General features: G+C 47.1%; 1 protein-coding gene and 1 long non-coding RNA gene across 8 annotated transcripts in view; one reads left to right on the top strand and one right to left on the bottom strand.

The window, feature by feature from the left end:
* Window positions 1-14,327, bottom strand: part of PLEKHM1 (pleckstrin homology and RUN domain containing M1) — a 47,539-nt gene extending 33,212 nt beyond the window's left edge. For 4 of the 6 annotated variants that reach the window (XM_003414299.4, XM_064270988.1, XM_023553769.2 and 1 more), the window contains exons 1-4: window positions 14,213-14,325; window positions 5,460-5,548; window positions 4,229-4,476; window positions 1,502-2,128 (exon numbers count right to left, since the gene is read on the bottom strand). In XM_003414299.4, the coding sequence (XP_003414347.1) occupies window positions 1,502-2,128; window positions 4,229-4,476; window positions 5,460-5,507 (923 nt within the window). In that variant the 5' untranslated portion in view covers window positions 5,508-5,548; window positions 14,213-14,325. Of the gene's footprint in view, window positions 1-1,501; window positions 2,129-4,228; window positions 4,477-5,459; window positions 5,549-11,521; window positions 14,155-14,212 lie in introns of those variants that run through there. The other 2 variants (XM_023553766.2, XM_064270987.1) reach the window with 2 other exon arrangements.
* Window positions 14,328-14,416: 89 nt separating this feature from the next.
* The window catches only part of LOC135228083 (uncharacterized), a 65,330-nt gene continuing 62,658 nt past the window's right edge, over window positions 14,417-17,088 (top strand). For both annotated transcript variants that reach the window (XR_010318332.1, XR_010318333.1), the window contains exons 1-2: window positions 14,417-15,463; window positions 16,831-16,955. This is a non-coding gene — a long non-coding RNA (uncharacterized LOC135228083). The remainder of the gene's footprint in view (window positions 15,464-16,830; window positions 16,956-17,088) is intronic.

Here is a 17,088-nt window from a genome sequence, read left to right as displayed (position 1 = left end):
AGGGCCAGCTCGTGCTGGATGTGTGTTTATGCATCTGGGTGTTTAGCGTTTGCCAGTTCCTCACACCATTATGTAGTGCTCATCTATATACCCCGACCCTCTTCCCCTGAGTTCCCCTATAATAGCCAGGACAACGTTTCCCAAACAGGATGGATGGCCACTGATTCAAGGACCTTAAGCTGGAATTTTCCAATCACAAGATTCATGAACAATAAAGGCGAGGCATATGACCAAGAGAAGGCTGGCTGGTCTGTGTGAGGAGGCAGAAACACACGAAGGGCTAAGACAGGTGAGACAGCCTAAGTCATGCCATGGGTCCAGCCATCTCAGGAGGAAGAGATGCTCTTCCCAGTATGTTAGACCTAAATTCCCCCGAGTGACATATGAAAACCCTATTCCAACATGCCAGTGCTCAGAAGTCCTTCGTGGGGCCTATCAGACATTCTCATGTATTCAACTCATTAACAGGCATTTGATTTGATTCTCAGACAGCCCTAGGAGGGCATCTCCATTTTACAGATGAAGAAATAAAACCTCAGAGTCTGCAACTTGCCTGATATTACTGAACTTGTACATGGTGGGACAGGGATTGAAACCAGGTCTGGCTCCAAGTCCAATCCAGTATTATCCTCACACCAGAAGGGAACCTGTAACGACCTGAAACAAGGTAGGAGCAGCAGGAGTGGCCAAAAAACCAAAGCCAAACCTGTGGCCGTCAAGTCAATTCCAACTCATAGCAACCCTACAGGACAGAGTTGAACTGCCCTATAGGGTTTCTAAAACTATAAATCTTTATGGAAGCAGGCTACCACATCTTTCTTCTGTAGAGTGGCTGGTGGGTTCAAACTGCCGACCTTTTAGTTAGCAGCTGAACGCTTAACCACTGTTCCACCAGGGATACCTTTTTTTTTTCTTTAACCATAAAAATGGGTTGTCTATTCAAAAAATTAATTAAAAAAAAAGGCTGTATGAAGAAGGTTCCTTCCCAGGCTCTCCCTTTCTAGTTGGTTAATCTGTACCACACACTTCTCCACACACTTGCTTGTCCCCAGTTGTCTACCACCTCCTCCATGGGCCACTCAGGTTTCATGTTCTCCACATCTTCTTTGTCACTATATCACACCCGTATGCATTATGCTTCACTGTATTTTTTGGAAGTTGCAGATAATCTGAACTGTTAGCTTCCTCCCTTCTAGATGAAAATTTTTTACACTCAAATATTTTACAGTGAGCCTCAGAGAGACTAAGTAAGACAAAGTAACTTGCTATCCAGTCAGAGCTGGACCTTGAATCTGCTCTGAGCCCTATGTCCCTTCTTCCCACTGCCCCCATGTTGCTTCCAGTTACAGCTCCCGGCTTCAACAGTCCCTGAAGAAGAGGGATGATGATGTCTCCTTTGTCTGGCTTTATACCCTAATAGAGTTCAGTGCTCAGTGACAATCACAAATCCCACATGAAAGCAAGGAAGGAAGGAGAGAGAGGGAGGGAGGCAGGTACTCACTCTTGCAGAGACCGATCTGAACCATCAGCGTTTGCTGTCCCCAGGTCTGAGTCGCAGGACATGGGCTCCTCAGAACGGTCTGGACTCTTGGAGCCATTTTCTTGGAGAAGGCAGCTATCAGAGTTCAGGCTGCAGGACAGCTGGGATGAACTGGCTGTGTCCAGGCTGAGGGAGGAGGCAGTCAGCTTCCTGTTCCGCCGGATCTTATGGCCTGAGTGCTGGACTTCAATGTCCTCTGAGCCCGAGGAATGGGAAATTGAATCCAGGGACTCCTTCCGCTGTAGTTCTGTACCCGAGGTAGTGAGAGGGTCGAGCTCAGAGAGGGGGCAAAGTCCAGAGAGGGCCAATGGGGTGAGTGTCCACTCGTTTAAGATGGCAGACTTGTATGAGAGTTCAAAGGACAAAGACGTTAGTCCCTGCAGGAAGCTAAGGAGAAACTCGCCCTCCTCGGCATCTCGAAGCAGGGCTGTGGGCTGATAGTACTCACACAGCCGGGCCTGGTCCTGGAGGAGCAATTTCAGGTAACATTCCATCAGTCCATCATTGAGGGCCAGTCGGAGCCATGCCCGGCAGCGGCCCACATCCGTGTTGACGAAGACCAGGTCCTCTAATTCTGAAATGATGTGTCTGGGAAGGGGGAAAACAGGCTTGTTTCAAGTAACTACCTCAAATCACTGAGATGTCATTTTCTCCGCTAGCTAGCAAGAATCAATCATAATGACTGTAAGTATACATAGGCGTGACAAAATCCTGGATAACAGTGTTTTAAGGGGAATTCAGAAATATCTAATCTATAACCCCCTAAGGTTTCAAGGTTGGCGTCATGAATTTCTATGTTTATTAATACTATCCCCTGGGCCCATGGCATTGATCTACTCATCTAAGACATGTTTGCTGAGCCCCTAAGTGCAAGCTTCTCGGAGCTGTGAAGATACAGGGTAAAGACATGGTCTCTGCTCTCAGCAACTAACTGCCTTTCAATGGCACATGTGATTCAAGCCCTATTTTTGGTATATTTCAGGGTTAGGGTGAGTAAAATGCCATAGAAAAGGCAGCCCTGAGGGATTTCAAGAGACAAAGATGGAAGGAGAACCTTCTGGACACAAGAGACTGACAAAAAAAGGCACAGAAGGGTAGGAAAGCAACAGACATGTAGGAGCAGTCGTGAGCACTCTGATTACAACATGGGGAGGTGATTCAGTTGCAAAGCCAGGTAGTAAATCTTGAGGATCAAAGTGATAGACAAAGTGGGGCAATGGTTCCCACGACAGGCTGTGCATCAGAACCACCCAGGGAACTTGATCAGGTCACAGATTCTGAGCCCCCAACCTAGTGAACCAGACTCGAGGGGACTGGCAGCAGCCCCAGGATGGCATTTGGGAGCCTATGGGCTACAGGTTTTTGTGCAGGAAAGTTTGACTTGGCCATAACTATGCAGATTTCAGGGGGGACTTCTCTGAATAGAAAGATAAGGCCTCAAGTCTACCAAACTCAGTTCCTGAACCCTTCAGTTTGAGGTAAATGCCCCTCCTCTGAGCTACCCTAGCCCTCTGTGCATGTCTCCTCTGTGGGTGGGCAGACCACACTGTACTGGGGACTGACCACACTCTACTGGGCTCAATAACTGACCTCCCAGTTGCTTAAGCTCAGTAAATGCTGACCTGCTGACTGACCTAATGCAAGACAGAATGAGATAAGAGGGACAATTAGAAAGCCAATTGTCAGCCAGGAGCAAGTAAGAACCTGAGATAGGACAGTGATAGTAAGGCATGGAAAGGAAGACTAGAGACTGAAAAGGCACCTCCAGCCTGAAGGTGGCATTTAATAGCCCTCAGAGGCACAGTGCACCCCTGGTGGCACAGTAGGGAGGCCTGGTGGTGTGGTGGTTAACAGTTCAGCCGCTAACCAAAAGATTGGCAGTCTGAATCCACCAGCTGCTCCTTAGAAACCCTATGGGGCAGTTCTACTCTGTCCTACAGGGCCGCAATGATTCAGAATCAACTCAACAGCCATGGGGTTGATTTTTGATTATAGGCACGGTGCCAGATACTTTGGGCAGGGCCAAAAAGACAAATGTCTCACGGGTGAATATTCAGATGTTCTAACTGGATTCTACTCCTTAAAAAATCCTATCCTTCGTTACAGTATAACATTTTGCACATAGATGTTCAAACATTCTAAGGCAGGGTTAGCAAACTTTTTTTATAAAGGGCCAGATAGTAAATATTTTAGGGTTTGTGGGCCATACAACCTCTGTTGAACTACTCAGCTATACCACAGTTGGGGAAAAACAGTCATAGACAGTATGAATACGGATGGGTGTGGCTGTGTTCCAATAAAACTTTACAACAACAGGTGGTGGAACAGACTTGGTCTATGAGCCCTAGCCTGCCAACCCTCATCTAATGCAATGTTTCCCAAAATTTCTACATTGTGACAAATACACAAAATGTTTCTGTGGCACCCTCAAGTAAACAAGAGGCTGTTCCTACTACATGAGGCCAGCCCTGGGGCACAAAGCAGCCCCAGGTCATCCTTTGAGGGCTAAGGGGCTCAAAATCTGGTGGCACACTGCCTGGGAAGCTTGGTCAACTGTCTCCATCCACTATCTCTACACTAGAACACAGAGAGGCTCTTTAAGTTTTCCTCGCAGCTGAAGAGGAAGAGCCAAGTGTCCCACACTCAGAAACTCCTCCCCAAAGCAAAGCCTCTCCCAGCTGAGCTCACTTGTGGGTAACGGCTTTCAGGAGGGGCCAGAAGACAGGCTGAGGCAGAGGCTTCTGGTGGGCACTTTTCTTCCTCTTTCCTCCAGCCTCAGCTCGGATGTGCTTGGCGTGCAGGCCATGGATAAACACAGCCTCCAGGGCACTGCACATGGTATTGGCATCTCCATCTTCACTGGTGACCACTGTGTCTGAGGACACGTACTGTTTCTGCAACGCCTTCACTGATCCCACCAGCTTCTTCTTGATGACCTAGGCAGTGCCAAACATAACACAGGCCTTTAGAGAAATATTCCAGGGGATGTGACTCTTTGCCTACCGGCAAATACATGTGCAACCACACAGGCAACCTATCTTATATCCATTTTTTTTTTCAAGTTAATTTTTATTGTGCTTTAAGTGAAAGTTTACAAATCAGGTCAGTTTCTCATACAAAAATTTACATACATCTTGCTATACACTCCTAATTGTTCTTCCCCTAATAAGACAGCACAGTCCTTCCCTCCACACTCTCTCCTCGTGTCCATTTGGGCATATTCTGGCCCCCTCTGCCCTCTTATCTCCCCTCCAGATAGGGGATGCAAACATAGTCTCATGTGTCTACTTGATCCAAGAAACTCATTCTTCACTAGTATCATTTTCCATCCTGTATTCCAGTCTAATCCATGTCTGAAGAGTTAGCTTTGGGAATGGTTCCTGTCTTGGGCTAACAGAAGGCCTCCAGGGCCTTCTGGGTCCTTCTAGTCCCAGTCTGACCATTAAGTCTGGTCTTTTTATGAGAATTTGGGGTCTGCATCCCATTGCTCTCCTGCTCCCTCAGGGGTTCTCTGTTGTGTTCCCTCTCAGGGCAGTCATTGGTTGTGGCCAGGCGCCATCTAGTTCTTCTGGCCTCAGGTTGATGTAGTCTCTGGTTTATGTGGTCCCTTCTGTCTCTTAGGCTCATAATTACCTTGTGTCTTTGGTGTTCTTCATTATTACTTGCTCCAGGTGGGTTGAGACCAATTGATGCATCTTAGATGGCTGCTTGCTAGCATTAAGTCCATTTTTTGTAAACTCCCATTTTATCACCAATAAGATGATCAAGAAATGGCAGGATCTCCTCAGACCCTACTTCTGCTATAACTTTTCTCAACTTGAGGCCTCTTTCTGGATACTGCCCATTCATTTAAAAGTATAAAAAGCTGATGAAATGCCGATCTCTCCTTTCCCACCCTGACCCTCCCTTGCTCGCCTACCGGGATGGCAGCCCGGGGGTCCAGTCCATTCTCCACCACTGAGAGCATTTCCACTTGTGCAGCAGCTCCCACAGAGAATCACATGACACCTGCAGAGAAAGATGAGGGCCAGATGAGCAAGCTCCCAAGTCACTCCCTTTCCCAGCCAGAGTCCCCAGCTGGTAGCTGGGGGCCAACGAATCTTACTCAAAGTGCAACCGAAAGGCCTTTTCAGTACAAAAATAAAAACCAGAGAGTGGATTCTAAGGAAGTAAACAGGGAAGGAAAAAAGTCAGAGGGCTCAGACCTCAGGAGGTAAAGAGCCCTGTGCGCCACGGGTGGATCTTCCCCAAGGAATAGGCACCAAGAGCGCTTTACACCAAACGCTGGCAGAGTGCCAGTGTCCATGGGATTTTTTTTGGGGGGGGCAGCAGAGAATGACAGGATGATTTAGATACAAAGAGAGGGTGCAACAGGGATGCTGCGCAGGAAGCGCGCCTTGGGACCAGGAAGCAGGGGCTCAGAATTCATTCAGGGCCCTGCAGCTGCCCCGACTCATAGCCCAGTCCCATGCCTGCACTGAAAATTATAACTGAAATGGCTTCAAAAGGGGAGGGTTCATCTGCTACACTTCTGCTTTTCCTTCAGGCTATGATGGTCTGGGTTCAGCAGCACTGGGACACGTCGAAACAGGGCCAACAAGGGTCCTAGTCTCAGTTTGGCCTCTAACCAGTTGGGCATGCTTGGGCAGGGTATCGGACCCCTCCGATGGAGATTAGGAAGGTGTGTAAAATGCCTGGCACAGGGCCTGATATATACCAGGTGCTCAGTAAATGGTATCTATGATCCCAATCTTTTTTTTTATGATCCCAGTAGACATGGCCACTCAATACACAGGCAAAGAATGCCATCGCTTAGACGAATGTGCACGAATAGGTGAAATCGGTACACAGTGAACTCTGCTTTTTAATGGAAATTTTTTTTCTCTTAATCATTAATTTTACATGGAAAGGGAAGAGGATCCAGATAAGTAAAGCATGGCTGAAGAAGAATAAAGTAGGATGACTTGCACTATCTGACCTCAGAACTACTATACAGCTATGGTAGTCAAAACAGCCTGGTACTGGTACAACAGAAACACTGACCAAAGGAACAGAATTGAGAACCCAGATGTAAATCCATCTACCTACGGTCACCTGACCCTCCACAAGGGCCCAAAGTCCATCAAATGGGGAAAAGACAGTCTTTTTAACAAATGGTGCTGGCAAAACTGGATGTCCACCTGCAAAAAAAAAATGAAACAGGACCCTTACCTCACACCACACACAAAAACTAATTTCAAAATGGATCAAAGACCTAAATATAACACCAAAAACTATAAAGATTATCAACACTAGAGGCCCTAATACATGGCATTAACAGGATACGATCTGTAACTAACATCACACAAACTCCAGGAGATAAGCTAGATAACTGGGATCTTCTAAAAATTAAACACATATGCTCATCAAAAGACTTCACCAAAAGAGTATAAAGAGAATCTACAGACTGGGAAAAAAAAAATTGGCTATGACAAATCCGACGAAGTTCTAATCTCTAAAATCTACAGGAAAATCTAACACCTCTATAACAAAAAGACAAATAATCCAATTACAAAAATGGGCAAAGGAAATGAACAGACACTTCACCAAAGAAGACATTCAAGTGGCTGGCAGACACATAAGGGATTGCTCACTAGCCATTAGAGAAATGCAAATCAAAACCACAGCGGGACGCCATCTCACCCCGGCACTGCTGGCACAAGTTAAAAACAACAGAAAACAAATGTTGGAGAGGCTTCGGGGAGATTGGAACTCTTATGCACCGCTGATGGGAATGCAAAATGATATAACCTTTTGGAAAACAATACGGTGCTTCCTTAGAAAGCTGGAAATAGAAATACCATATGATCCAGCAATCCCACTCCTAGGAATATATCCTAGAGAAATAAGAGCTGCCACATGAGTAGACATATACATAACCATGTTCACTGCAGTACTGTTCACAATAGCAAAAAGATGGAAACAACCTAGATGCCCATCAACAGATAAATGGATGTACCAACAAACTACAGTACATATGCAAACGGAGTATTATGCTACGGTAAAGAACAACGATGAATCTGTGAAGCATCTCGCAACGTGGATCAATCTGGAGGGCATCATGCTGAGTGAAGTAAGTCAATCACAAAAGGACAAATATTGTATGAGACCGTTTCGATAAAAACTCATGAAAAGGTTTACACACGAAAAGAAACAATCTTTGATGGTTATGAGGGGTGGGGTGGGGACGGAAAAACACTAAATAGACAATAGATAAGCGGTAACTTTGGTGAAGGGTAAGAAAGTACACAATACTGGGGAAGCCAGCACAACTTGTTCAAGGGAAGGTTATGGAAGCTCCATAGACACATCCAAACTCCCTGAGGGATGGAATTACTGGGCTGAGGGCTGTGGGGACCATGGTCTTGGGAAACATCTAGCTCAACTGGCATAACATAGTTTATAAAGACACTGTTCTACATTCTACTTTGGGGAGAAGCATCTGGGGTTTTAAAAGCTTGTAAGTGGGCCATCTAAGATATTCCACTGGTCTCATCCCGTCTGGAGCAAGGGAGAATGAAGAAAACAAAAGACACAAGAGAAAGATTAGTCCAACGGACTAAATGGACCACAACTACCACAGCCTCCACCAGACTGAGTCCAGCACAACTAGGTGGTGACTGGTTACCACCACTGACTGCTCTGACAGGGATCACAACGGACCTGGAGAAAAATGTAGAACAAAATTCAAACTCACAAAAAAAGATCAGACTTACTGGCCTGACAGAGACTGGAGAAACCCCGAGAGTATGGCCCCCGGACACCCTTTTACCTCAGTAATGAAGTCACTCCTAAGGTTCACCTTTTACCCAAAAATTAGACAGACCCATAAAACAAAACAAGACTAAAGAGGCACACCAGCCTGGCGCAAGGACTAGAAAGCAGGAGAGGACAGGAAAGCTGGTAATAGGGAACCTAGGATATAGAAGGGGAGAGTGTTGACGTGTCGTGTGGTTGGTAACCAATGTCACAAAACAGTATGTGTACTAACTGTTTAATGAGAAGCTAGTTTGTTCTGTAACACTTCATCGAAAGTATAATTAAAAAAAAATGAACTTCTCTTTTCTATTGTTGAAGCCCTCAGTTTCTCTTGCAGGTTTGAGTGTTGCTTCAGCAAGAGGTGGGTCAGGCCCCATTTGCAGGGCAGTAGTGAGCTAGATCCCAGGTCCTGGCATAAGGCCAGCTCCACCAAGGATGAGCGAGACCTCGGGGCAGCTGGCTTCCTCCCCCAGGGTGGTTGGGGGAGCCTGAGCCTGAGGGGGGCTGCTGGCTGGCCCAGCCCCACCACAGCAACTTGGAAAGACCAGAAGGAACAGGCATATTCATACCTAAACAAATCTCTAGCAAACACACAAGGAGCTCTGGTGGCTCAGTGCTTAAGTGCTTGGCTACAATCAGAAGGTCAGCAGTTCAAACCAGGGCTTCAAACCTTTTATCTCGGTTCAAATACCTGCCGAGAATCTGTAGTTCTAACAAGTTCCCAGGTGATGCTAATACTGCTGGTTAGCGACCAATTATGAGAACCACTAGTAAAGCAGTGGTTCTCAAAATTTATTATGCTTAAGAATCACCTGAGGATCTTATTAAACTGTAGATCCTGATTAAGTATATCTGGGGTGGAAATGCAAATTTCTCAGCAGGGGTTCAAACCAGAATGAACTGACTCAAAGACCTATAATTAAATAAGAATAATAGAGTATGCTTAACCCCAGAAACTACTGCTGAGATAATCGTTAAACCTTACACCAGAAATACCCCTGAAGTATTCTTTAAACCAAACAACCGTTTAGCTTAACCAGTAAAGAACGTCTGTCATGAGCATTGTGTTCTTTTAAGAACTATCTATGTGGGATCAAACTGACAATAGCAACTAGAAAGATTAGACAGGCAATTTAGTGGGAGGTGAGTTTATGTTAATGGCGGGAGGAACAATTTGGAAAAGGAGGGTGAGAATGGTTACAAAAGTCTAAGAATGTAATCAGTGTCACTGAATTGTACATACAGAAATTGTTGAATCAGTGTATGTTTTGCTGTGTATATTCCCAATGTCAAAAAATAAATACATAAAAAATAACAGCATATTCTTTGTGTGGGGGGGGCAGTCAATGAGTGCTCCAGCCAAGTAACCCTCTGCTAAACCAAATTAAACTGAAGCTAAGAGGTCAGAGCAGGGCCAGGCAATTAACTGTCTCCTCAAACAGTGTCAGAAAGCCATAAAATGACAATAGCTCAGGGGAATCCAGGAAGAAAGCCAGTCACTTGACAATTCACAAAAACAGGACTAAGTCTTTGGGATTCAAGCCACAATTCAGGGCATACCTTTCTATGAAGGAAGCCAAGTCACCGTACGTATTCACATCTGTTCCATAACGCCTCAGAGAGGAAGGAAACCAGCTCGGAGGCAGGAATCTGACCATCCAGGACACAAGAAATTGCTAGTGGAACCAGAACAGGGCTTTGGGTCTCTTGACTGCTGGGTCAGCACTCCATCATCCTACGGGCCAGGCCTCAAATCTACCATTGTATGGGATTGAGTTTGCTTCCTGTCCTCAAGCACTTTTCACCCAAACCAAATACCAAATCAAGAGAGGTAGAGCTTCAAGGAACCTCTACGATGACGGGAGTAATGGGAAAACTTGGGCAACACCATAAACTGCTCTCAAAAGATTACAGTGGAAGTCTGAGGTGGAGAGAAGGTGGTTTCTACCCTTTTAAGAACTCCAGATCACGTGACACAGAGGCTCTGTCTACTTCCACTCCGAGCACCGATTTCTCCTTATACAGCTCTCTGGAGTGAGCAAAGCAAGCTTTTCTGATCTCATTCTCTAACTTCATTTAATTCTTAGAACAATCCTGGGAAGGAGGATGGTTATTTCCATTTTACAGGAAAGAAAACCGAAGCTGTGTAGAAATGGCCCTCAGGTAAGGGACTGAACTTTCTGCTTTCTGCATTCCAAGTCCTGTTTCTTTCCAGCACATCAAACTGTCTCAGGTCTCTGGCTCAAAGAATTTCAGGCAAAAGTTAGTTACAGATTTTTTAAGAGATGCAGAAGTTCCATTTTCTCTACCATCAAACGAGGCCTAAAACCAACACGTCTTGCCAGTCAGATCTGTAGCCCCAATCACCTGAGCCGAGGTCCATTCCACAGTGCCCAAGTTTCAGAGCTGCCTTTCTTAAATGTTCTAGCACACAGTTAGGAAGGAACTGTCCTGCTTCCTCTTCTTCATTATACTGCTTGGCTTTCTGTATATGTCCAATCTCACTTCCTCTGGAGACCAAAGAGAAAATAATGGCCTAGACGAAGACTTACATTAAAAGAAGAAATGGATAAACTGGCTTCACTGCTTTCAACGCAAATCAGTAAACAGCAAGCTCTTCTCTTCAGACTTCTCAGCCACTCCCAACAGCCTTGCCAGCACCGGCTGAATCTAATCCAGTACCTGGTGGTTCAGAACAGCCTGGCATAGGACACTCAGCTGCTGTACCAATAGATGACTCATGTTGTTTTCAGTTGGAAAGGAATGACAAAGTAGTCAGTATGGAAAAGAATGACAAGGTCATCTGATTCAGAAAGGCATTTGATCTTTCAGACATATGAGCGCTGAGTAAGTAAACAGCACCTTCCTTCCACCTGAAGAAATCCAAGTTGGATTTTTAGACAATTGCCCTGTGTGGGATGGGGATGAGGGTGGACTCTGTTGCAATTCAATGCTAGCTATACGGCAAGAAACTTCCAGAAGCTTATGATTCTCAGACCAAGGACTAGTGGGCCAGGGCAGACCTATGAAGTTGGTGAACACCGCATATCTTTCTTTCCTCCCTCCTCCCTTCCACCCAGTAATCCCATTTCCCCCATATTCCTGACCCATATCCTGTAGGATTCTAGATAGGACCAAATTCTGAATAAATGAAAACAGGCACACTTTGCCTGACTTATTCACCATCGCATTTCCAGTGCCTAGAACAGTGCCTGGCACACAGTAGTTGTTAGTTGTTGTTGTTTGGTGCCGTCAAGTCGGTTCTGACTCATAGCGACCCTATGCACAACAGAATGAAACACTGCCTGGTCCTGAGCCATCCTTACAATCGCTGTTATGCTTGAGCTCATTGTTGCAGCCGCTGTGTCAATCCACCTCGTTGAGGGTCTTCCTCTTTTCTGCTGACCCTGTACTTTGCTAAGCATGATGTGCTCAATAAATGCTTGATGAATGAATCAATGAATGAAATAAAAATAAAGCACAGAGCAATATTACTATTTCCATTTCATAGACTGTGGGAAGTTAAGGTATACAACTTGTAAGTGGTGGGGCCATTATGTACTGTGACGGATTGAATTGTGTCCCCCCAAAATGTGTGTCATCTTGGCTAAGCCATGATCCCCAGAATTGTGTGACTGTCCACAATTTTGTTACCTGATGTGATTTTCCTATATGTTGTAAATCTTAACCTCTATGATGTTAATGAGGTAGGATTAGAGGCAGTTATGTTAGTAAGGCAGGACTCGATCTACAAGATTAGATTGTATCTTCAATCTCTTCTGAGATATAAAAGAGAGAAGCAAGCAGAGAGACAAAGGGGCTCACTACCACCAAGCTAGATGAGCTAGGAGCACATGTCCTTTGGACCCGGGGTCCCTAGAAGCTCCTAGAGCAGGGGGAGATTGATGACAAGGACCGTCCCCTAGAGAGTGAAAGCCTCCCCCTGGATTCGGACATCTAGCCTCCTAGACTATGAGAGAATAAATTTGTTTGTTAAAGCCACCCGCTTGTGGTATTTCTGTTATAGCAGCACTAGAGAACTAAGACCATTACTTTTTCCATTAAACCAAACTGTGGATAAGGCTGAAAACCATGCAGATATATTGCACTTTAATGGGGGGATACTGAACCACATTCGATTTTTGAGGAATCACAGACTATAATAGTAAAATGGTAAGCAAAGACAATGGGTTCTTTTGGGGGCCCTTTCAAATTACTGTATGAGGATGGCCAACTCTTCTAAAGCCAGGCCATCAGAGTTTGGAGAAGATGTGCATCAAAAAGCTCCAGGAGACTATAAATGCTGAGCATGGGGCCTGGGTGCCTCAGGATGTCTTTCTGCCTCATTTACTCTGAGATAACTTGGCTCCCTGTGTCATGAGTGACCTAAAACAGTCAAAACTCAATGATCCAGCACCTGCAAAAAAATGAAGCGATTCAGTGGTATCTGTATCCACCTAGGTCTCAGCCTCCCCAGGACCTACTCACTTATACTCTTTACAACATACAACATTGCCCCTGGCACCTATCATGTCCCCTGTGTGCAGAGTTGGGACTGACTTACAATCAGCACTGGCAGGTAGAAACACTGGGTTCTGTGACTACGGCCAACCTCACACAGTGGCCCTCCGAGGTTCTCAAGGCCAGAATACCAGCCAAAAGGAAGTGATGGCTTCTGTCGCCCCAGGCCTAATGAGCTGGATGAGTGACTGTCCCTCACCTTCCAAGTATTTCGATGATGCCTACCACTCCAGCAGTCAGCATCAGTAATTTAATATGAATGCTAGAAACAATGTCCCTGGGAAGAGGTACAGGGGATTAGGCACTAAGAAAAACTTCGACTCCAGAGGGGTCTACTCCTTGACACTTATTTACCACCTGAGGCCCTGCACACACCCACTCAAGCTGTTCAGTCTCTAATTGCCTGGCTCTAAACAAGCACCTAGATTTGGCTGCCAAAGGGCAGCTGGTGAGGTTGGCAGGGGATGCCGTTGAATGTGGGCTGGGTCAAGAGAAGAATGGGTGTGAAGTATGGGGGTGGGGACAGCAGAGGTGAAAGGACACAGAGACTTGGTTTTCGAGAAGATTGGATGAGGGTTAGCAGGAAACAGGGCAGTAAGAGTTGGGGGCAGTTTAGCAAAGACTTAGGGAATGGGGTGTCCTCCGGATGGTAGGAGGTGGAAGGACGACTGGAGTTATAAAGTGAAAAAGTGTATGAACTAAGGAGTTAGAGACCAAGTCTGTGAGAACAAGATACATATAAAACCTGGGAGATGACTATGATCATAATTATCAAGAAGAAAGGGGTGCACTCAAGGAGGGCGCCTACTTCGGTGGTGGTTCTTAAATGAAAGCAGACCTCAGGGAGCACAGAAAGGGTGTATGACAGATTGGGATAAGAAAGTTGAACACAAAAGGAGAATCCCAAATAGGGAACTGGGGGAGGTTTGCGTAGTGAACGAGGATTGCCAGAGGGGTTGAGGGGTAAGGATGAGATGTGTTAGGGGGAGGCAGAGGAATGTGGCTGAGATTGCGGTTGGAATTGGGCTAGAGTGGGGTCTGGGGCGACGCTGCATTTACGCAAGATGGACAGTGAGAGGATGGGGGTAAGAGCTGGGTTCAGGTCACGGGTGAGAGAAGATGGAGGGGACGGCCCTGCAGTGGCAATGGAGGCCGAAGGCTGGGGTCAGAGTGGGGCGGACAGGGAACCGGGCGGGGCGGGGGGCTTGGGCTGGGAAAGGTAGGGGGCTCTGAAGTCGGTCTCGAAGCAGCCAGGGTTTGTGATCACGGAGAGGGCGGGAGACCCATCGTCCGCTCGCGTCTCCGCCCCGCCGCCCCTCAGCTGCCCTCCTCGCCCCCTGACCCCTGACTCACCAAAGGGAGCGGGGAGGGGGCGGGGGTCACTCACAGGCGCTGCAGCCCCTCAGCCTCTAACCGGAAGCTGCGCCCTCCCGGCCACTGACAACAGGAAGCAGCTCCAGCGACGTCTGACGCCATCACGTTGGCACGGCGCCCTGGCCCCGCCTCCGGCACGCAGAGCCAATCATGGAGTCCCGCAGGGCCGCGGGGCGGGGTCAGCCGCTCCCTCCGGGGGCAGTTCCCAGAAGCCAGTGTAGGGGCATGGTGTGGAGATATGGGACCCCAAGACTGGTGCTGGGCCCCTGTTCCCACAGGGTATGCGACAGATCGTGGCTTCTGGGTCCCTGACCTGGCTTGGCCTCAGCACCATTTGCGTCACCTTGGAGCCGTCACTTTGCCTCCCACAGCCTCAGGCTTCCCGCTTGAAAAATGGTATCAATACTGTTTCTCCTGGAAACCCTGGTGCTGTAGTGGTTAAATGCTACGGCTGCTAACGAAGAGATCAGCAGTTGGAATCCGCCAGGCGCTCCTTGGAAACTCTATGGGGCCGTTCTGCTCCGTTCTATAGGGTCGCTATGAGTCGGAATTGACTCGACGGCAGTGGGTTTGGGCTTTTGCTTTTTAATACTTCTCCTGCGGTTGCCTCCCGGAGGGCACCAGCGCAGCCCGGCGTGCGGAGCGGTCCCAGGTGGGAATCTTTTCACCAGAGGTTCGCAGGAAAGACATACATGTTAGGACTACACCTTATGCCACAGGAGTGCCCTGAGGTCCTCTGAGCACTCTTCTGTAGTCCGCCCATCCGTCCCGCGTGGCACGAAGCTCAAGGATCCGCTCATTCTCATCTAGCCATTAAGTTTATTCTTTCCATCGTAGAATGTGACATTTCTCTTTCAAATGGACTCAGAACAAAATATCAAAAAGTAGCTATCGCAGCGAAGTGCTCGCAGGGCCCGGTAACTGGGCCGCCTTAGCCGGGAATGTCTTGGACAAATGGGGGCCTGAGAGCCTGAATATGAGCGGGAAAAGGGGGGAGGAGTGCTGCTACATGCAAGTCCTAAGGACATACAGTGGTGCTTAGGGGACAACCCAGTTCTTGGAAGCGAGCTCCACTAACTTGTCTGGTGTCCTATGCTCCGTCAGACTCTCCTGGAAGGAAAGTGACTCTGACACTTCTGAGGTCGGGGTCCCAGCCCCTGCTTCCACTCTAATGCTGCAGTTGTGTTCCAGGAATAAGGTTCTTGCCTCTCACTGGTCAAAAATGAGCAGGTAAGGCATGTAGAGTTTTCCGCATGAGCAGAGCTGTATTGAAGAGGTTTGCAAGGGGAAGTGAGGAGGGCCTAAAGCAACGCATACACCCGTCTCACAGAACAAGATGGGCCTGGGTTTTTAAAAGTTCTTGGGCCGGTGGAAGGCATTATGCTGAGAGAAATTAGTCAGCTGCAAAAGGACAAATATTGTATAAGACCACTATTATAAGAACTTGAGAAATAGTTTTAACAGAGAGGAAAATATTCTTTGATGGTTATGAGAGGGGGGAGGGAGGGAGAAAGGAAGAGGAGTATTCACTAATTAGATGGTAGATAAGAACTACTTTAGGTGAAGGGAAAGACAACACACAATATAGGAGAGGTCAGCACAACTGGACTGAACCAAAAGCAAAGAAGTTTCCTGAATAAACTGAATGCTTTGAAGGCCAGCGTAGCAGGGTCGGGGGTTTGGGAACCATGGTTTCAGGGGACATCTAAGTCAATTGGCATAGTAAAATCTATTAAGAAAACATTCTGCATCCCACTTTGAAGAGTGGGCGTCAGGGGTCTTAAACGCTAGCAAGCAGCCATCTAAGATGAATCAATTGGTCTCAACCCACCTGGATCAAAGGAGAATGAAGAACAAGGACACAAGGTAATTAAAATGAGCCCAAGAGACAGAAAGGGCCACATAAACCAGAGACTACATCAGCCTGAGACCAGAAGAACTAGATGGTGCCTGGCTACAACGGATGACTGCCCTGACAGGGAACACAACAGAGAACCCCTGAGGGAGCAGGAGAGCAGTGGGATGCAGATCCCAAATTCTCATAAAAAGACCAGACTTAATGGTCTGACTGAGACTAGAAGGACCCTGGTGGTCATGGCCCCCAGGCCTCCTGTTAGCCCAAGACAGGAACCATTCCCAAAGCTAACTCTTCAGACAGGGATTGGACTGGTCAATGGGATAGAAAAAGATGCTGGTGAAGAATGAGCTTCTTGGATCAAATAGACACATGAGACTATGTTAGCATCTCCTATCTGGAGGGGAGATGAGAGGGCAGAGGGGGTCAGAAGCTAGTAGAATGAACACGAAAACAGAGAGTGGAGGGAAGGAGCGGGCTGTCTCATTAGGGGGAGAGCAATTACGAGTGTATATAAATTTTTGTGTGAGAGACTGACCTGATTTGTAAACTTTCACTTAAAGCACCATAAAAATTAAAAATGTTCTTGGGTGGGAAAAGATTCATGTTTATTCACAGGCATAGGCAAGGATATGTTAACTTCGGTGCCTGTGTGTGCGCAGCAGCTTTCCAAGATGGCTCCTGTCCCGCAGGCACCTGGGATTCGTAGCAGGACTTATTATGGGGTGTCGTGTCTCCGCAGCCTCCTGGCTGCTGCTGCAGCTTCTCACTGCCCCTGGTGGAGGTCACACAGCGGTCACAGGTGGATGTTCTGCGCATGTCCTTGGGGCTGGTTTTCTCCAGCTACTTCTGAAAGACAACTTCCAGGTATTTTCTGATACCCTGCCCCATTGTTCTGGGGAATGGCTTTATTTTTGTGACTGGGCCCAATTTCTTGGTTGCTTTGTTTCCAGATTTGGGGGGCCCTCTGTTGTCTTGTCTTAATAAGTCCCTAGGCTCC

The sequence above is a fragment of the Loxodonta africana genome, chromosome 18 (genome assembly GCF_030014295.1).
Source record: "Loxodonta africana isolate mLoxAfr1 chromosome 18, mLoxAfr1.hap2, whole genome shotgun sequence".
In the NCBI taxonomy this organism is placed as follows: Eukaryota; Metazoa; Chordata; class Mammalia; order Proboscidea; family Elephantidae; genus Loxodonta; species Loxodonta africana.
Note: the sequence above shows the minus strand (reverse complement) of the source record. Positions and strands in the feature narration are given on the sequence as shown.